The 22,713-nt window shown below is 35.7% G+C and overlaps 1 protein-coding gene across 1 annotated transcript; it reads left to right on the top strand.

The window, feature by feature from the left end:
• Window positions 1–11,804: 11,804 nt before the first annotated feature.
• LOC129260198 (COMM domain-containing protein 6-like) lies at window positions 11,805–21,924 on the top strand. The gene is made up of 6 exons (XM_054898225.2): window positions 11,805–12,143; window positions 15,681–15,805; window positions 16,366–16,442; window positions 17,296–17,407; window positions 19,004–19,210; window positions 19,481–21,924. Exons 1-6 carry the CDS (start codon window positions 12,116–12,118, stop codon window positions 19,529–19,531), a joined length of 600 nt encoding a protein of 199 aa, XP_054754200.2. The 5' UTR covers window positions 11,805–12,115; the 3' UTR covers window positions 19,532–21,924.
• Window positions 21,925–22,713: the final 789 nt, after the last annotated feature.

Genomic DNA, 22,713 nt, shown 5'->3' with positions numbered 1-22,713 from the left:
CTTATTTCCTTCCTTTTCCCGCTTTCCTTCCATTTTCCCTATTTATGTTCTTTCCCTTTCTTTTCACCTTTTCCCTTTCCTCTTTATCTCTCTTTCTTTCACTGTCTCTTTATCTTATTCTCCCTTTTCTCTTTCCCCAGTGAACTCCGCAAGGGGACAGCTTGCCCCTTCCCCTGCCTGTTACGCCACTGCCTTTAAAAGGTTATTTCTTTGTATTTTGTTCTCCGCCAAACTCAATGTTACATCAACAAGCAAGACAGAATAATTGAACATTAATTTAATCGAAATCGGCTGTGGATAAGAAACAAGAACATTGAAGCACATACGCACGACAGTGAGCGTGCACTAAAATGTTATGGGAAGTATTCCCTGAATATACTGATCTTAAAAACAGAAAAAAAGAAAACATTTCGATAAAGGATTGACGCAAATCTATTAAAAACAACAGTGTCGCTAAGGCGAGCACATAATACGCCCGCCTGTAACGCGGAAATGTAGTTAATGGTCAAGCAAGAAAAGTGGAAGGTAGCGACTTCACCTTTGACCTCAAAATCATGGGATTCATGCTAGTATTATACACACCAAATTACATGAGCCTAGGTTAAACTGAAGTTATCGCGTTTACAAGAAAACATGTCACTGTGACTTTGACCTTTTGACCTCTAAATCCATACGCTTCCTGGGATCCATGTTATGTGTGTGTGTGTGTATTTGAGTTTTGTCAGACGTGTATCAATCAGATATGATTATTTACGTCTGGGACCGACCTTTAACGTCACCATCCGAAAGACGTGACCAGGGCTCGAACCTCGAACCTCTGCATCAATTTGTAACTTCCCCGCATAGCTTGGATTACAGGCGCACGCCACAACGCCCAGTTGTGTATCATACACACCAAATTATATAAGCCTATATTAAGTTAAACTAAAGTTACAAGGTAAAGTTAACGGACGGACAGACAGACGGACACCGAGCGTGATACCATAAATACTTCCCGAGTGGGAGTATAAAAAATGATGTAGAGTCACAGAAATTTTGATTTTGTGACGTCACATTCAACAGTCCCCATATTATGTAATTAATTCAATATACTTGTCATGCGATGTCTCAAAATATTGCCTTCACTAGCCTATACTCTAGGCGGAAGCTGCAGTTATTGTCTTTGCTGTTAAGCTGAACGCAAGCGATACGTCTGATGTGGCAAAGACTACGAATTGAAGATGCGACGCGTCCACAATTCGTAGTCTTTGCCACATCAGACGCATCGCTTGCGTTCAGCATAACACGTCAGACGTATCGCTTGCGTTCTGCATAACAGCAAAGACAATCTAACTGCTGCCTCCGCATAAATTATATAGGCTATGCCCTCACAGGAACGTGAATGAAAATAATGATCGAATGCGCAGGTACCGTATATAGAATTACTTTCGTTTTTCCAAGAAAAATGCACTTTAGATTTTCACCACATTTCAACCACAAGACATGCTGACGTGTGAAGTCACAAAATAAAGAATATGAAAAAAAAAACTATGTGTTATATCATTGCTGTATGGGGTTTCACCAACCTATATATTCCTTCTCTGGGAAGTCACCCTGAAGAAAAGTCTTTTGTAAAAATAGCGGAAGAAATTAATAGTAAAACAAAATATTGGTGGAGGTTTGAGAAAAATCCATTAAAGATTAAGAAAGTTATTAGAATTTTCAGTTTTGGATTTGTGACGTCATAAAAGAGCAGCTGCCCCATATGTTATGTTATATAAAATGCATATATTTCAATGTTTTAATGGTTTGTGATGACTTCTTATATATTTCTCTTTTTAGGAACGGGTGAGAAATGAAGGTTAAAAACAAATTTCATTGATTTTTTTTTACCATATACGATATGTAGGAAAGCTGCTCGCATACGACGTCACAAAATCAATAATTAAAATTCTAATAACTTTTTTTTTATTCTTTGATGGATTTTTCTCAAACCTTCCGCAATATTTTTCATTATTTTTCTGCTATTTTTACAATAAACTTTGTGTCAGGGTGTCTTCCTCTTCAAAGCCAACTTGATATGATTCAATGATCCCTTGACGAATGAGCCGGTTAGTGGCGTAACTATTCTTCTTCTTTTTTTTTTCTTCTTTTTTTTTTTTGGGGGGGGGGGGGCAAAGCTAATACTGACATGCTGATGGGGACTTCAGAACCATCCCCACAACTTTTTACAAATTCAAATTGATAAATTGTATCATTCGACATCGTATAATTGTCATTAAATTTCTTTGGAAGAAAGGTTGGTTTTCATTTCTTGAATATTGAATCTGTAACAGAATGTACAATTTTTGTTTTCCTCCCTCACATGTTTCCATGAATACAATAACCATATTCAAAATTCAGTGGTTCATTGCGGCACTGCGAAAAAAAAGGAGAAAGAAAGAAAAAAATGAGAGAGAAACCGAGGGAGAGAAATAAAAATGAGCATTTAAAATAATTCCCAACAAATAAGAATGTGTCGATGTGATGTATCTTTCCTTAATGTTAAAGGGTATATCAAATATGGCAATATCAAAGCAAACTCGACAATTATTCGTCCAATTTTTTTTTTTTTTTTTTGGGGGGGCACTTTTTAATTCAAAATTCATAGGGGCGAGTCGGCGACCGGTCTTTGCACTCTCTGTAATCCCACCTATATGGTTGAAATTACAATCGAAGAGGGTAAAAACGGGTCTGTTTTCTTGGACCAGAAAAATTAATATAAATTGTTATTTCAAATTTATATAGTAAGCTTACAAAAGAAAAGGTGAGTGTATGACAATTCAAGACCCGGGACCCGTAACACGAGGCTTGTCAATCATCGTAGAATATTTTTGGTTGCGATTGATTGCATTGTATCATGGACCGTAATAGGTCCATGATTGTATACAATGTACAATCAATCGTAAAAATCAAGCATACTATTAAACGCCAAACCTTAATTTGTGTAACGATGCCCTATAGCTTATCGATATTATGCAGTCTGTCCCTTCTCGTTTCAATACTGTTCGATGTAATTTAAACTGTGATATGCATAATATAGCGGATTGCATGATATGACGTTAATCTTGTTCATTCATTCATTCATTCAGTCAGTCAGTCAGTCATTCATTCATTCATTCATTCATTCATTCATTCATTCATTCAGTCAGTCAGTCAGTCATTCATTTATTCATTCATTCATTCATTCATTCATTCAGTCAGTCAGTCAGTCATTCATTCATTCATTCATTCATTCATTCATTCATTCATTCATTCATTCATTCATTCATTCATTCATTCATTCATTCAGTCAGTCAGTCAGTCAGTCATTCATTCATTCATTCATTCATTCATTCATTCATTCATTCATTCATTCATTCATTCATTCATTCATTCAGTCAGTCAGTCATTCATTCATTCATTCATTCATTCATTCATTCATTCATTTACAGAAATATACGAATTTATTCGTTTCCAACATAACATAGTGTAGTAGGTTTCACGGTACACCATGTATCTTTCTTGGGCATATGTTGGTCCTGGGTACCGTGAAACCTACTACACTATTCTTCTTCGCCATGGAAACCTTCAGAAGTTATATCCAACATAACAGTTAGACGCAATCATGTTAGCGTACCTGAAAAGAGATAAAAATCTTATTAAGAAGATGATGATATTATGATATGAAGTAAATGCAATGAAATGAAATGAAGTGAAATGAAATTAAGTAAATGAAATGAAATTAAGTAAATGAAATGAAAGGAATAGATAATGAAAGAAAACGTGACAAGAGTGGCACGTTTTCTTTCATTTCATTTCATTTATTATCATTTTACTTGTGATCTATTTTGGAATTTTATTCATTTTCTTAATTTCACTGTCCTCTTTGTTCATGGCGTGGACTTCTTTGGTATAGAGGGATGTAAGAAAACCCAATGATTGAGTATTATAAATGAATAATACACTGTAAAAAAATTGTATTTCTTTCATTTAATTATGTTAAAAAAACTGCCTTATTTTTCAAGTGATTTGCAACTTCTATTCCACGGTTACCCACGTTACATTTGGAGACACCTTGATTCATACTTGGAGCTGTAACTCCATTATTATTGATAGGAACTAAACATCTCTTTATCACAACATAGTACGCAGTCTGACTATCCTTTGTATAAAAACAAAACTTGGGAAATTTCATTATGCTCCTGGCAAATCTTTGAAATGAGTCGGTTACTCATGTTACATGATTTGGACATGCATAAAATGAAAAGTGGACATAAGTGAAAAGTGTCCTCATACAAAGCTTTTATGAAAGTTGATTATATCAATTTCAAAGAAGTATATTAGGGAGACAAATTTGTATATAATTAAAAAAATAAAGAACACATGGTTTTTACTAGGTGTGCAGATAAAGTGGTTACTCACGTTACGGTTCAGATGGGCTATATGTACAAAGACACATTGAGCTCATGTCCACCAACCTATGGAATTGCCCTTAGGCAGTTTTAAGTAAAATTTGCTTGTTTTCTTTGCAGCCGAACTCAAGTAGATTATGTTCATCAAGAACTTAATTTTATAACTTGAGTAAAAACAATCATTGCATTATTAAAAAAAAGAAATTGGGGGAGGGGGCTTTCTAAGCACGAAAGTCCACTTCTCGCCCGACATTCAGTGGCATCATTTCAACTTAGAGACTTTATTCATTATACATAGCAATGTTTTCCCGGCTTTCGGGTTAAGCGTGTCATCAAGTCACTTCCTTCGAAATCTTGTAGCTTGGATCCCCTCCCAACTTGGCTAGTGAAGGCATGCCTCGACGAACTCCTGCCTGTTATAACTCTCATCATGAACCTTTCCTTATCATCTGATGTTGTTCCTGAGTCTTTTAAAATAGCCTGTGTTTTGCCACTTTTGAAAAAACCCAGCCTGGAAACTAATGATTTCAAGAACTACAGACCTATTGCTAATTTGCCATTTCTTAGTAAAGTTCTTGAAAGAATTGTTGCTGCTCAGGTCAGAACTCACCTTGATGAAAAGGGGCTGTTTCCACCAAATCAGTCAGCTTATCGCCATTTTCATTCTACTGAAACGGCTCTGATAAAGGTTCAGAATGATCTTCTGCTTGCTGTGGATAAAGGACAAGAGGCTGTTCTCATCCTTTTGGATTACTCAGCTGCGTTTGACACGCTGGACCATGGTGTTCTTCTTCAACGTTTGGAACATGATTACGGCTTCAGTGGAACTGTTCTTCTTTGGTTGGAATCCTACCTTGCCGGACGAAGCCATAAGGTTGTCGTGAATGGTTCATTTTCTAAACCCTTTTCTCTGCCCTATGGTGTCCCGCAAGGCTCCGTTATCGGACCTCTCTTGTATATCCTGTATACTGGTCCTTTAGGAAGGATTATCAACTCTCATATGGGTATCCAGTTTACTACCTATGCTGATGATACTCAGATATATCTCACCATGAAGCCAGCTGATCGAGGAGTTGCTGTTCAAAGAATGTCTGCCTGCATCGCTGATATCAAGCGTTGGTCATCCGACAACAAGGTTCAGCTCAATGAACTAAAAACTGAGATGTTGCATGTTTTCTCTAGGTTTAGGAGCTCAGGTCATTTACCTTGTTTAGATTTTCTCGCTGGAAATATCAGTGGTTCAGATACTGTAAGGGACCTTGGAGTTATTGTTGATAATAACTTGACCCTTAACCAGCATATCAGAAATGTTTGTCGTTGTGCATCATGGGGTATTTGTAAGATAGGGAAGTTAAGAAAGTATCTTGATAAATCATCTACTGAACGTATAGTACATGCCTTTGTATCATCCCATTTAGATTATTGTAATGCTTTACTTGCTGGTTTACCTCAATCTAGTATAGCCCCCCTTCAAAGAATTCAAAATACTGCAGCTAGATTGGTAACCCTCACAAAGAAATTTGAACATTTCACCCCTATTCTCTACTCCCTCCATTGGCTTCAGGTTCATAATAGAATTATTTTCAAGCTCCTTCTCCTTGTCTATAAAATCATCCATGGTCTCGCCCCATCCTACCTTCAAAATCTTATCTCTCTCTGTCCATCATCCTCTGCAACTCAACGTCTCCGACCTTCTTCTACTGCTCACCTTCGACTATCTCTAGGACCCCGCACTTTTACCCGTTATGGCGATCGTGCTTTTTCTGCTCTTGCCCCTAAACTCTGGAACAATCTCCCCATCTCCATCCGTAATGCATCCACTGTCGAATCTTTCAAAACACTCCTCAAATCTTACCTCATTAAGCAGTCCTCTTAGTTCCATATCCTTTTCTCACTTTTTTTTTCTTCTTCTTTCCAATGCGCTTAGAAACTGTTGTATTAAGCGCTATATAAATGTTAATTATTATTATTATTATTATTATTACTTACCTATACTTAACAGGACTGGTCTAGATTTACTTAATTTATAGCAATTTAGCATTGCTCGAATTTGCTTAAACGTTTCTTAAATGTATAATTGAGATTCAACGACACGTAGATCTTGACTTGGGAATACTCAACTTGAATGCTTTACGGCATGTGGTGTAATGAGCCAAAAATTTGGAGGGGGCTAGATATTGCGTATCGCATAAAATTTTCGAAAAGTTGCGAGCAAACAACCAAAAATGTCGACACTTTTATTACAAAACTACAATTTTGTGATATATTTTTACATATTCATATTTCACCATTCTCTCTTTCCTTTTCTTTCCTTTCCCCTTTTTTCTTGGTCGTGAAAAATTGGGGGTGGGGCAAGAGCACCCAAGCCTCCCCCATCTGTACGCAAGTGTTTTATGGAAAATTATATTTGCTTTAAAAAAAAAGAAAGTGTGTAAAGTTAGCATCGGATAAAATAAATGATACAGTGGCGCTATGAACCAACAATACACAGCATATGGGACAAAATTCTGAAAAGTCGTGAGCTACCGAAGCGATTGAGCAAAACTTTTTTCAGCGGAAACTCTATTTTGTGACAGATTTTTATTTAATTCCCCGATAATTCCTTAAACGTGATATGTTTTACCCTTTTTCTTTACCGTTTTCTTTTCTTTTTTTCTTATTGTTTCTTCTGGGTCTTGGAACTTTTAGGGTTTTGCAAGCGTAGAATGCTTCAAGTATAGTTTACACTTTTAACAGAGAATTGTTAGTGTATATCCATGGTTTAACGCGCATGAATCCATAAAATAATCTGTAATCATATGCTGTTTTTCTCATGGGTATTATTTGACACCAAGCACGCTGACATAAGCATAATGCACTGATGACGTATATGAACGTTTATCAAAGACGTCATATCGACACACAATAAGTGTTGTTCTATATTAGAGATTTCAGAGTGCAGTTATGTTATGTCGATTATCTTTTGCGTGCATCGCACTTACCTTATCCCTTTTTTCTACCTTTCATTTTAATATTGAACATGATCTAGTGTCATTGAGGATGGGAAATTGAGAGGTGCTCTTTTCGATTCAACAGAGGAAGTGTCGCGTGAGGGCGCAGTTCAATTTGATCGCATGTTCACTGCGTGGTCATAATTCTTCCTGAGAATGTTATCCACTTTTTTTAAAGGAGAATGAAACTCTTGGAGCAAGTTAGCTTTTGTTAAAGCAGAAAAATCAAAGAATAAGATCAAAGTTTGAGTAAAATAGGACTAGCAATAAAAGAGTTATGATCATTTGAATGTCTAGATCACTAATGCTATGGAGATCCTCCCATTGGCAATGCGACCAAGATCTATGATCTCACAGATGAACAACTCTCCCCTTTTGGACACTGAAAATATACCCCAAAACATCTCTTTTTGCTCATTCTAATCATATGACAAACGATTCATCAATGATATAATGTTGTGAAACCTCTGTACTTGTCCTCTCATAAAAAGAACACATCACCTTGTGATAGACTCTATAAAAGTGAGAATATAAGTGAAATAAGTACTAAAGTAATGAGGGGGTTGTACGTGTGTGACATCACAGATCTTGGTCGCATTGCCAATGGGAGGATCTACATGGCATTAGTGATCTCAATATTCAAATGCTCATAACTTTCTTATTATTCATTCAATCTTCCTCAAACTTTCAACAATATGTTTCTTTGATTTTTCTCTTTGATATGGATTCAGCTGGTTTCAAGGGTTTCATTCTCCTTTAAATACACAATACAAGTATGATAATACAGCGCGTCCCAGAAAAAAAAATGAAATGGTCCTTAATTTTTTGGTCACGTCAGTATATCAGACTTGGATTTTCAGCTAGCGATTGCTATCGCATCATTTTATCGAGATATGTATCCTGCTCATGTTGATTGATTGATTGATTGATGATTGCTTTAATAAAGAATGGTTTCATTTAAAATGTTCACAAAAAATACAAGTAAGCTTCAGCCCCCCACTTTTTTCCAAAACCGTAAAAATTACCATATGATTGTGATTTTTTGCATGGTCAGCCCCCCCACTTTTGGCTCAGCCCCCCACTTTGAAAACCGTTCCGCGGCCCTGGTATACACTGCTGGACCAATTGGTATATGAATGCCGATATACGTAAAGATTTATGAAAAACCACCAGTGCATGTGTCTACACTGTAAAACTGTGGTGTTAAAACTGACAACAATAATATTGTAGAGGACCACACCCTGAGGTGTTAAAATTGCACCCGAGAGATTGAACATAACAAAAACAACCAAAGGTGTTGTAATAACACCTATAGGTGTTAAACTAACACTGCCAATTTAACACCGGTGTAAAATAACTGGTGTGGTCCTCTATGTACACCGGTTATAACACCACAGTTTTTGCTGTGTATAACCATGATGTTTTGTTTAATATATTTCGCTTTGGTGGCAAGAAAACCTGTTTTCAGCCGGATTTAAAAGTCCGGTAAAAACTGTTGGTGAGATGATTCGCTTTCTGTGCAAACATACCACAGGGGATGTTGGAATATCATATTCATATCAATAAGTCAATGAACATTAATCAACAATTAGCATAATAAGCCTTAGAAGTTGAAGGGGCAGATTATGTCGGATACAGCAAAAGGTTTTTTTTTTCTTGAAAGATAGGAGCAAAAGAAGCGAGCGAGCAATTTTTTAAATACAAAAATCGATGAAATGCAAATTAATATTCTAATGATGAAAAAGAAAAAAAAAATCGCAATTATATTCTTTCCAACTTAGCTGGTATATGCTAATGCTTTACTTTTAATATTATGAAGGGGTATAGACTGGTTTGGGAATAGCTATAAGATATCGCGCACACTATAATAATCTAGGCCCCCTATATCCCGAGCCTCGCCCCCGGGCCTCTCCTTTGATTGCCCCCCCCCATCGTGTTTCAGTCATTTTGCATGATATTACTTATACAATCTTGTATTCAATTAACAGAAACATTTCAACTTTTTTTGTTTGTTTATCACTGTCAAAATAAAGTCGAGATTGATGGAGATGGAGAAAGATTCGAGCGAATCGGGTATTTACACATCGGGTACGGGTATTTGTTGCCATGCTAACATGATGAAGAGAATATTGTCTTGTTTGAATAGCTGTGTGAATAGACGCATAGTCGGCGGAAGCGGGGGGGGGGGGCGGGGGGACGTGTCTCCCTATAATTTGTGGTTGATAACCTTTTTTTTTTTTTTTTTTTTTTTTTTTTTTCTTGTCAACAAATTGTGTGGTGGTCCCCCCTAAAAAATTTGGCTTTCGCCGCCAATGCATAGACGCCTTAATGGGCCCATGCACCGGCCCTGCACATTCAAGGGCGTAATGCGTTATGCAAAGTAAAAACGCTTTTTAAGATTTTATACAACGCTGTTTACTATATGAACCTTACAGTATTTGTTTAACCGTTTAAACAATCATGTTTAATTTATTGAAGATTAGATTTTGAAAATTGAACTTTGTTGCTTAAGATTTAAACACTTGTTTATACTGTTAAAACAATTACTGTAAGGTTCATATAGTAAACAGCGTTGTATAATTTTTGTTTTACTGTGTACATAGTTAATTTGTTTCAGTCTCATGGTTTAACGGAAAAGAGGGAATGGCGAAGTATAATGGGTATGATATGAGAAAACTCGTCGGCTTATATTCGTTTTATTGATGTATAACCTTTATTCGGGAGTGAAGACTGTTTTTTCGTACTTGTCAATTAAAAAAATGCCCCCCTTTTGTAAAACCCTGCACTCGCCCCTAATTCCAAACATAAACAAAATTGTTTGCATGAACTTTAAATCGGGACCACCAAATTATCACGTGCAAGGATGATTAAATTTCGTCATTAATTCCATACGAACGAAAAATGCTTATAATAATCTATTAAAACATTTCTCCATAGAGGAGAGCATCAAATAAAATCCTATAAGTATGTGGTACCAATACGAAAGTTCTTTTGAGATAGAGGGCAGCATATTGGAATATCCCCTGGGGAGTTTAATTTGCACAAACACAGAAGCGGGGAAATGTTGTCACGAATTTCATTTTTTGTTTACCCAGTGACACAATAATGTTACGGCAGTTTTTAAAATCAATTTCTAAGCAACGAGCTTGCGCCCTTATTAAAAGGATCGAGCTCCATTCCTTGCCCATCACCCCCTTGTTGTGACCATTTTTGTTTTTGCCCACCCCTTAAATGGTGCCGGGGGCAGGCCTGCACCGGCCTGTCACTCCCCAAGATAAACCACCGACAAAAAGTGTAAATGACATTATATCAAGCTTTTGAACGTTGGTAATATGCAAAGAAATCCAAATTATGTTGGACAATTATCACTGTATAGGACCTATATTTGCAAATACTTGCATTTTAATAATAGCAGGGCCCGCTGGGACAACAGTTTTCACATGAGAACTGAAGTAGCTTCCTTGGGTAAATATACCTATATTATTAAAGCAGGGAAAAACAAGAGCAACAACAACCGACAAATGAATGATGCCCGGGGGAGCGTTTCATCAACATTTTCATCCGACAAGTTGTCAGATCTGACATCTTTCCTTGAATTTGGTTGGCTGAGAAGCACAGTTACTATGGTTACTGTCGGAAAAATGGGACTTGTCGGATAAAACGTCCGACAAGTCCTTTCATGAAACGCTCCCCAGGTTTTATTTATGCCTATATCGAGTAGACCATGGACTTTAATATATATACGGTCCATGAGTAGACTGACGTGACAAACGCATGTCAAAACTCCATCTTTTTCAGCTTTGTTTTACTGACCACGGAGAGTAGTTCAAAGCCCCCCCCCAAAAAAAAAATACATATAGGCGTAGTCAGGATAGGCGTTTCTTTCAGTTCACTTTCAGTTTTATTTTTTCTCATTTCCAACAGAACAGTATACAAAATCCATGAAAAAATACAATTATAAAAAAAATAGAAATATAAACAAACATGTAACACAATATACATGTATATATATCTTAATTATACATTTGAAACCTGGATGGATCATGAAAAAAACTATTTTGTATAGCTGAAGTTAACATATTGGAAATGGAGAGGTCCACTGTGAAGCTATGCTTGTAAATCATGGACCCCTCGAATGAAATTATTCAGTAAAATTTAATATTTAATTACATAATTAAATATGGCCTTTAATTGGGGAAAAAGTGGAAAATCGTTTTTAACGTAGGTATATTTTGACACGTTCTTATTTATTTTATTTTTGTATTAATTAAAAAAAATCATTGTAGCTCTTCATTTTGAAGTATTATTCTATCTATATATTAATTTATAATTAGAATTATGTCATTCATAATTATGACTGTGTGTGAGCATTTTGTAATGAAAAAAAGTGACTTGAAAAAGTTTATTATTAGTTTCAACTATGGCGAAAATAGTAAATTAGACTGGTTGCCAAATAATAAGAAGAGTTAGAAAGGGGCTGACAGAAACGATCGAATTCAGTTAATACGGCCTTGAAGCTGCTTGGAATTCAACGTTGCTAAATTGGGCAATGCCCAATGCACATCATTTTAATTTGAAAGCAGGTCAAGCCTTGAAAAACAAATCTCACACAAAATCGAAGACTGAAAGATAGACTAAGCAACCTTCCTGAAATTATCACTGTGACAAGCAGACCACCACCGCTTCTAAATATTTGTTTTTCGTCACATCAAAATGATCGTTCTACAGTCCGTTCCCGATGGTATGTGTGAAAAAGTAGCACCTATTTTAAGCTGTTATAAAATATGTTTAAATTTGTTCTAAAGACAGCAAAAATAATATTATAAATGTACCTATAACTTTATATGACATTACAGTCCCATGTATTGATATTTATGTTTGTATCTCTCCTTGACCTTGTATTTTTCGGTAGCATCACACTGCCGTTCATTTCGTGGCATTCGACTATCTTTTTTATCTCCATATGTTGAGGGCTCAAAAAGACGAAACGTGAATTGTAGGTCTACTTGTTGTAAGAACATTTATTAGGCCAAGAGAATGAAAGTTTTAGATTTGCATCCACCGCCCGCATGCTCCAAAACCGCCTGCATGAAAATGTCATTATTTCAAAAAAATTTCATTATTTAATAAAAAATTCATTACTTTACGAAATTACAAGTTCCAAATCATCGCAGGGCAGTAAAGGTTTATTCACGCACTTTCTGACGTGCATACGGTATACCTGCATGCAGTGCACCTTCGATCTTCGCACAGCTGTGGTTAATTGTCCATAGACTGTGCATGTGTACAACGGATAGACCGTCTCGGCTCAGCAAATCGGAGATCGCTGATTGGCCAATCGCGCAGATCACGTCATGACTACGTGTCGCCAAAATAATTCCTTCGGACTGCGTGCGAAAGTATCGATAGCGATAACGATATCCGGTCACATTGTCTACGCGGGAAATGGTCTTGGTTCGTGATCAGATCGCTCCAGTATTGATCGAAAATTATCGAGAGTCCGCAATTTCATGCATATTCACGCATATTCACGCGACGCTCCGAAACCCGGAAATCAATTGACTTTGTACACGTTGCGATAGACTCTACAAACTCCAACGAACACGATGCCATATCGACGCTAATTCGTAAGATTTTGACCGAAAGCAAGAAGTAATCGAAATTCATTTACCTGTGCGGTATCGGTCAGAAAATAGATCCTCCGAGAATACCTTTCATAATTCATATAAAATATAGGAAAGTGAAATTCTAGGTCGATTTTGGTACGATGTGATAGAGAATTGCACACTTGTTTTGGTGGAATAATGTGTGCAGTGGGGCTATGGAAGGCTTGCAATGCGCATGCTTACTATATTTTCATTCATAAATTGGCTCTCGGCAGTAGCTGGATGACGTCATGTAAATAATGAATAATGAATAATGAAAAAAAGCCTCATGTCATTTGAAAAATTTTCGGACGCAAATCTAATACCTTACTTCTCATGGCCTTACTATCAGAGCAGCCCCTGCACAGAGAGGTAAATCAAGAAATGAGAGCAATTATATAATATAATAACACATTTGGTAATATATAAATATTATCAATAATGAACACAATAATATATATCCATACAAAATAAACATCATAGTACTAATATCCAATATCATATAAATTGAATATTGAACAGAATATAAAACTAGCTGACATTTTTCCAAATCATACAATCATTTAAAGAAATATCAATTGGCATTATGTAATATCTTGTCACATACCTTCCACAAAATATATCAAGACAAAGTCTAAAACAATATGGTTAAGTCAAATGGTATAGATATCATTTCAACAAAGTCTTTACAAATATATACATCTTTTATTATTATGTAACTTAACATGATAATTATAATATGTCATGTAAACTATCAATAACCAACTCACCAAGAATTTAGTGTATACAGTCCTGAAACAATCTGGAACTAAGTCTAATCGATCGATGACGATAAACAAGCAGTCTGTAATATAAGTTAACAGTGTAAAAATACAATTCACAATCAAGTATTCAATATTAAACATTAATAAATACAAATAAGAGATAATCGTCATTTCTTATTATCATAACAGTCTACAGTATATACCGTCATTCATGTAGCTCTCTCATTCGTAACGACAATTATCGTCAACCACAGTTCACATTCTTTTAATTATTAGTAAGTTAAAAGAAATTAATAAAATAACCACAAAATTTCACGTTCATATAAAATATTCATTTCATTAATTCAGTAGCACATGTACTTCTACTCACCAATAAACCGTTGTAAAACTTTCCTTTTTCCAACATAACAATTCAAATATTCAGGTGATAAGTAAGGTCGTTAATCAGCGCAGCACAAGAAAATAGGTTACACCTGCTTTCGAGAGGAAATCTATTTCTCTGACAAAACAAACTTGAAAAAGAAAATATGTTGACATCGCAACGCATCTAACAACGCGTTGCAGGTTGATGCAAAAAGGCGCACAACTCTGCAACCAGCGATGTTACGTAACAATAAGATACGTAACAATCGCATTACCACACATATCTAACATTAGAGCGCAATGAGAGCATTATTATAAGAGTACAAGTGCAGAAGAGACGTGATGAATATTGACCAAACCTGTTATTTGTGGTGATTTATTCATGAAGTTTCTGCACTTCTTATTTGCTGCAACACGAAGATGAAATGATGACAAGAAAAAAAAGAAGAAAATAACGATTCCTTCATGCTTCAGTCACTACGAGTCACTGAGTATGAGCTTTAAAAGTAGAAAAGAAATTATAAATTTAGTAAGAGTTCTCTTTGGATGTCACAGATGATAATTTGAGAGTAAATTTGATGTGAATTCATATGATTTTTTTTAATTGACAGTGATACTTCAAGTAAAACTCTATAATAGTAAGTTTATACGCTTTGGTTTATCATGTCTCCAAAGTTTACTAGAATATTAATTGGTTATTGGACATTTCTTTAAAAAAATATTCGTTTACTTTCACTGTTGTTGCGGTTATGATTTACATCAAATATTTCACTGTTTATGTTTATATATTATGTTTTTACTTTGTAAATCTTTCTCAATCCAGCCACTGGCTGCGATGAAATGATAATAAAACCTTCAATTCAATTCAATACTTGAAATTGAAAGAGTTTTAATTCAGATCTCAGTCCCAGCGTAGGAAATACATGTGGGCGATGGGCGATTTCGCCCTCATGACAGCCCGGATTGTCCCTAAAACTCCCCCAAAATGCATGCTTTCGGGTGCCCCAAGATCTGTCACAAACAATATTCAAGATTATTTAGGAAATCAGTATTTTAACTGGCAGAATAATATTTGCTTTTACTGCATAATTGCTTGTTACCCTTAAATAGTTATAGTAGCCATTAAAATGAAAGAAATAGCTTCCAAAATTCTAAAATCACCTGAATGTACAAAAATAATCAAAATTATTTCCTATCCTGCTAGGTCCTATTTTTTCTAATAAGTGAATTTCAGTTTTTATATATTATTTAAGTTTACTTTGGTTGAGGAAAGGTGATTCTCATTGTACTTCTTAGTCCTACGCAGTACACACATTTCACTGTCAGGTTTTGCATAATTCACTACTTTTTGTTTTAAGAGAAAATGTGCATTATTCATGTTTTTCAGTGCGGTTCATGTGATTTTTTTTTTTCGTTGGATACTCATGTCATGCCTTTTTAAATTTACATTTGGCGTAGGCCTACATCTTTGATTTTTTGTTCTTCTCATATTTCTACATTTAACAGGTTTTGGGGAAGCGGTGACCTACCTCAACTCCATGCCTCAAGATGTAGTAGCTGAAGTTTGCCAGGAGGTGCTTGCATTCCTTACATACAAAAAAGGAAGCTTAGAAGTTGCTCCATTTGTACCTGTAAGTGGATTCCGTCTCTTGGGAAGAGTTGGGGGGGGGGGGGGGAGGAGAGGCACTAGCTTTGCAATGCTGGATTTGATTCTCAAAGTTGTCATTGCTGAAACTTTTATATCTCATGCAGAGACCACAATTCAGTTTGGTTGCTGTTTTTATGATCTCTAACTAACTGGGGGGGGGGGGGGAGTTGTGGCTACAAAAATTCCAAACAAAAGATATGGCATAGCAATATACCTGAATCACTGCATTACCAATTGAAAGTCCTTGTGTTTGTTTCTGGGAGCCCGCTAGTTGTTATGGCTGCTATAAGATTGTGCTCTGAATTTGGATCCATAATTACCACTTGATTTTAAAGGGGGTTCTTGAAGTCGAACAATATTTATGATAACATTGGCTTAACTTGTATCAGATGTTCCTACGTGCTCTACAATAAAGCCGCATAATTACTTTGGCTTGAGCTGAGTAATAAATCCTGCTACGTCTCAATATTATATGTCATGTACGACTCTTTTTTGAAAATATTTTAAATGAAATATATTCTATTTGTCTTTTGTATACTATAGAAATTAGAAGCTGCAGGTGTGGAGGCTAGTATTGAGTCAGTGAGAGGTGCTGCTAATGCATTGTCATATTTGTTCAGGTGAGGTTCATTTCATTCCTTTAAAAGACTACATTACCAAGTATCTGATTTTCAAACTGAATTATAAAAAAAAAAAATCTGATTTTGTTTTTCTTATCTAGCTGTTAGATAAATACAATTGGCACGTGATTTAATGTTTGATTCTACAGTATTGGAGTAAGACAAGACACCGAAGACTTATAAAATTCATTATAATATTGTTTTCTTTGAAGATCTTTTCTAAAAGAGGAGATAAAGAGTTTTTACTGATGTGGAAGCAATACATGCCTTCATGTTTTTTTTTATCGCAATGTGCAAAAGGGGGGGGGGGGGCTGTATTCCAGTATGCCAGGAGGTGAGCATGATGATCCAAATATAAATGTTCCATTGGAATTGTCATGCATTTTAATTGCTTATTGTGCTCTCTAAAATGGGAAACCATACCCCAAAATTTGATTTGGATAAATGGAGCACAAACAATCACATTGCTGTAAATTTCATCAAAATTGGATGTAAATAAGAAATTTACATTTGCTTATTTTCATGCAACATTGATATGCAAAAGAGAGAGTAGATAATGTGAAAGCTACACTATTTATTTCATATTTGTTATGTGAATCATAGAATATTTTTATTTTTGGAGATTAGATAATGAAGATCCTCTTGATAAACACATGGTGATTAATGTGACATGAATTAATCTAGGTTTTATCTTTTAACGTTATAACATGCCCTTATAGCATGTGTCGTTAGGTAGGTCCTATTTTACACTTTAAAAAGGAGGATTTGCAAATTCTGTCCACAACAAACTTCTTTTTTAAGCATCAAACACAAGATCTATTACTATATACCTTTCAATATTTTGCCTTTTTAGGTCAGCAGCTAAGGCTAAAATATCAGCTGATGAGCTAAGTAAAGAATTGAGCAGTAGCCTTGCTTGGTCAGACTCAAACATTGCAGCTATAAAACACATATGGAGCCAGCAGGTATGATAATTATATACAGTGCGTACCAGAAAAAAAGAAACCGAGATTCCCATGTCTTTTTTCTTCAAAGGCAAATTATGGTATTTTATTTACATAATCATATAATTCAATTATTCCTCTTTAATTTGATACCAAATATTAAACAAACACTTCACGCATTAACGAGCAAGACGAGTTTGAAATTATAAAGTCAAAACCAGGTTGCTCGGAAAAATTGGACAAGATCGGTTCGTGATACGACTACCGTGGTTATTTGACGATTTACTCATTAGCATTTCTTTTGTATCCTTTGTTAGGATTCTCTCACTGACCCCTGAAATGAGAGTGGATTCAGATTCACACATGAGTTTCTGCGCGAATCGTTTCTGATACGTCTCAAGGTTTATTGTTTGTAATCTGCCATGCGTGAACAATTTGCTAAGCTCTTGGTTTCAAATAAGAGATGAGATTCTACTCTTGCCATGAGTATCAAATTTATCGTAAAAACATATTTAATATTTGTGAAATCTATCTCTGAAAACGGATAGGTTTCCTTTTTTGTGGGATGCACTGTATATATAGCTGTACTGTATATATATAGTGTAGCGTTGTGGCCCGGTGGACAAGTCTTCTGACTTTGAAACAGGGTCGTGGGTTCGAATCCCAGCCATGGTGTAATTTCCTTCAGCAAGCAATTTATCCACATCGTGCTGCACTCAACCCAGGTGGGGTGAATGGGTACCCGGCAGGATTAATTCCTTGAATGCATGAGTGCTGAAAGGCAGCTCGAGCTAAAGCCGGGGTAGTAATAATAATAATAATGATAACGCGCCTCGGAATAGAATATTTCTAGATAGATGGCACTATATAAATGCCTATTATTATTATATATTAACTGTTTTGTTAAGCAGATACAACAAGGAGCCTTAATAGTACCCCCTTAAGTCTTCAGCTACTGGTATCTGGCCCGGTTCCTAACCCACAATGCAACATTCTAAGCAATTAAGTCTTGTAATACATGCTCACTTGAATGATAATGTGCTAATGCACTTTTCAATACATTCATATGGCAATAATTATGATATTAAGTAGCTAAACAAGTACTTTTCCTCTCAAAATGTTTTTGTTTCTCTTCACAAATATTATAGGTTTATTTCTTCCCTCCATTATAATTATCTTGAAAGGTAGATTTTAAGACTAGCTAGACAATTAAGATAAAATTTTGATCAACAAAACTGCAAAAATAAAAAACAACCAAACAATGGATAATTAACCATTTGCCTACTGAATTCTTTAATTCTGAATTCATCTCACAGAGATCAACTGTTTCCAGAAGGTAACTGGTTAAAGGGGATATTGTGACTGGATTTCTTCGACATGTGCAGCGATATACTAGTAAATATATATATATATAGAGAGAGAGGGTTCTCTGATGATATCTCTGTGACACAACAATGGGAAACCTGCCCATCCGAACCTAAAAAATGATTTATCATGGTTCAATGCACAGGTTCTTATGGTTTGTCCTCCAACATAATATGACCAACATGGTAATAGTTCATTTCTTCTTTGATCAACAAAGTCAAACCATTCTTACCTTATCCTTCTTTCATACAGGGAAGGACGTTAATGACCCCGGAGTTGGCCGACTCTGTCCTGGGTGTCGGCAAGTTGGTGGAACTCAAATGGAAGCTGGGCGTGGCCATGAGCTCCAACAGTTGTAGAAACCTCAACTCGCCATTCATAACCGTCAGTCTAAAGGTCGCCGACCCCACAGGCCAGGTTCAAGAGAGGTCGTTTGAAATGACAGTGCCACAGTTTAGGGTGAGTAGGCAACGTGATTTGTAGGCTAATTTGTTAAAGAAATATGCGTAAGTCTAAAGCTGTACTCTTAAACGTTTACTGAGTGGGATTTAGAATTAAACACAGAGTATCCAGCACCACATTCACTGTATATTTTGTGAATTTGTGCTTTAAATATTTTGTATTTTTAGTGTCATAACTTCGTGATGATGACATTAATTCTTAATTTGTATCTCTTCTCTCACCCTTCCCCTCTCTCTTTCTGCCTCCCCCTTTTTTTTGCTTTTACAGAATTTCTCCAAGCAGCTAAAGGACATGGCAGCCATATTAGAGACTGTATGAGGACATTTTATAACCACATGATGCAACTCTAATATAGACATTTATTGAGAAAGAGAGAGATAAGAGGGAGAGTGAGAAAGAGAGAGTGAGGGGGGATATGGGGTATAAAATTTATATTGTCACTGGGCTGTTAAACCTCAAAAAGAAATTTTGAGGACAGCTTAGAAAAGCTTGATATTAGATTTGACGTAAATGGCAATCTTCTTTTGCCTTGGAAGAGTCCTCTACAAGAATAAGGAGACTACTTTCACACAATTTGAGGTCACCCTACTATTGCCATATCTATAAAATTCTACAGCTCTTTCTGAGCTGCCTCAAAATGTTTATAGTTTGAGAGGTATGTTCATAAGACAATGTACTGTACAGTCTAGTACTGTACCCATAAAGGTAAATAGATCCAACCTACCACCACATAAAAATCAAGTTATTCATAGCTATTGTACCAAAAAGTACGAACTGGTATGTATTTGTTCCTAGCAAGACATTAATATTATCCATGAATACACGGTACATGAGTACATGTGCTCCTGAGATAATTTGGTGTCTGTTAGTATAAGGAGTGAAGATGATGCACAATGTGTATGAAGGAATCATGGAAGCATTTCACAAATCAACTTGGCTGTACTTTTCACCGACAACTGTTTATAAGTTTCTAAAATCCTTGCTGTTGATTGACCGAGAGCAAAAAAGTGATGTTTCATTATATGCTTACCAGGGTCCTGTAACACAAAGGTTAGTGATTGATCGTACGCTTGATTTTCACGATTGATTGTACATTGTAGCCAATGGAATCAATCGTAGAAAAATGTTCTACTATCATTGCTAAGCTTTGTGTTACGAGCCCCTGATCACTGAAGATAAAATCTCTGTGTGAGGTGGGTGGTAAACATTGTATTTCATATTAACTATTCATACCAATCCAAATTATTATTATTTTAGAACTGTCTTATTATTGTAGAAGTTAGATCATTCCTGCAAAGCAGTATGCATCTTGAGTTCATGTATTGTAATACTTATGGAATCCTGCTATAATAAAAAAAAGTTTCAAACTTTGAAAAAATATACAAGATCTGAAATTTTATCTTTGAAACATGTATAGGTGCAATGTCGGCACTTCAAAGGTGCTTAAAACTAAGTGTAAACATGTAACACGATTTTGATATCCAAACAGAGTAAAAGGTGACCCTTACTCCCTTTACTTTATAACTAACGACTTGGGTGCTTTCATGAAATAATCAACCTTGTGTTGTAGATCTCCATTTTTCCTGTCCTAACTTTACATAAATATTTGTTTTACTGCCACCAGTGAATATAGAGCTTTAAAATATGTAATGAGGTACATACAGGTGCATATTGTAAATTCAGATTCCACAGACTTCTGGCTATGCAATAATTGTAGAATTATTAAGAATCATGATTATTGGATAATATGTCATCTTGCATGTCAAAAACAAACTATCATGGCTTTATCTGAATGTGAGCTAAAAGACGTTTCTTCTATATGTTCATGCAAAGTAAGTTATATACTTGTGATATTTGATTTAAAAAAATGTTTATATTTTAGTTAATTTGACCTCTCCCCAAATCAAGACAAAAATGGTTTTCCTGCGTTGAATTGGCTAGAATTGATTTGAACTGTGTCATTCATTCATCGTAAACAAATTATGACATAGCATACAAAGAGAATACCTTCAAAGTCAACACACATTACAAGGAAAATTATGAAATTCAATATTAATCACAATCAGGATATAACTATATTGGAAAGAGGACATTTATGATGAATGAAGAGAGGCTAGAAAAGACAATGCTGGATAGAGTTTGATGTGAATATTAATAGATTTTTTTTTAAATTATGGAAAGATAAATAGGCTTTGCAATGATAAACAAATGTATATATAAAGAAGTTCAACATGGGAGAGAAGTAGACTCAGTTTAGATAAAATTTGTAATTTATATGAATTCTTTGCAACTTTGACATTGATCACAAATCCGAGTCTAAATCAGTCTTAACATTGCAAATGGTATGAGACAACCGATAGGCATAAGGCTCCATATGATGGGCTATAGATGATACACATATTTCTGCCCTTTCATTATGTCTATATAATTATTGTAATCTTTATAGATTCAAGAAAATCTTCATTATATTATATTTTTTCACTAGACACTTTCATCTTAACCACTTCCATTACATTTCATGTATTCACTCTTCTGCAACTGAAATTTATTAATTGTCCAAATTTTCTAGCAAGCTGGAGACTACTTGCACCTGCACAAAAGTATACATACATTGACCTTTCAAATCATTTCCAAAATGAACCTTTTTGATAGTATAAAGTTTTATATATGTATACATTATTCATGTAAATAAATTGTATAACATCCTGAAATCATGCTTTCTTGTAATGTCTAGTCATTTGAAAAGGTGTTTTTAGTGTGTTATTGCATCTTTATCAAAGTTTCATATGAATTTGTTTCATAATGCACGTACTGTCATTGTTCATGAGGCCTCCATTTTCTTGTGGGTTGATGGCTGTTTACTTAATGTAAGACGCACCGCTAGTGAGAATTCAAATTTGTTTTTAGAGAGATACTTAACTAAACTATGACTTAAAGTGCATGGGAGAATAAGGATTATAATTAGAAATAAAAGTGAGATCCCGAAAATGTAGTGTAAAGGCAAGGTTAGTAATTATTTTGAAAAGAGAAACAGATATTAATGCACTTTTATCAAGTAGTCTCTCACTATTAATACCAAGGGGTGACGTCATAATAAGGGTGCTTGTAATATTAAATGCATGTGACCTAGGCGATCATGCTGATCCAAATCCTCGGATCTTACCCCTCTTTATGAGCACCACTCCTAGAGAAAGAGAGACAGCCTGGGGGGGGGGGGCACTCGCATACATTGGTGGTACGGGGATGTGCCGCTTTAATGACCCCCTTTTTCAGACCTAATTTTCAGTTCTCTAGATACTCAAAAAGTTCTGATCAGAATCCACCCCGCCCCACTCGCAAGATTCCTATTACAAGGCATCTCGGTTCCCAAGCCCTGTCAAACTTGACCAGTGCCAGCACCGCATGCGAGAGCTGCACGAACGGCTTCACAATTCCCTCCATACGTAGCCGCTAGCAGCTCCATGCATGGCTAGCGCCCACATATACATGCACAGCGCGCA

Source organism: Lytechinus pictus, chromosome 5 (assembly GCF_037042905.1).
Source record: "Lytechinus pictus isolate F3 Inbred chromosome 5, Lp3.0, whole genome shotgun sequence".
Taxonomy (NCBI): domain Eukaryota; kingdom Metazoa; phylum Echinodermata; class Echinoidea; order Temnopleuroida; family Toxopneustidae; genus Lytechinus; species Lytechinus pictus.
The sequence above is the reverse complement of the archived record's forward strand: the minus strand, read 5'-3'. Positions and strand labels throughout refer to the sequence as shown.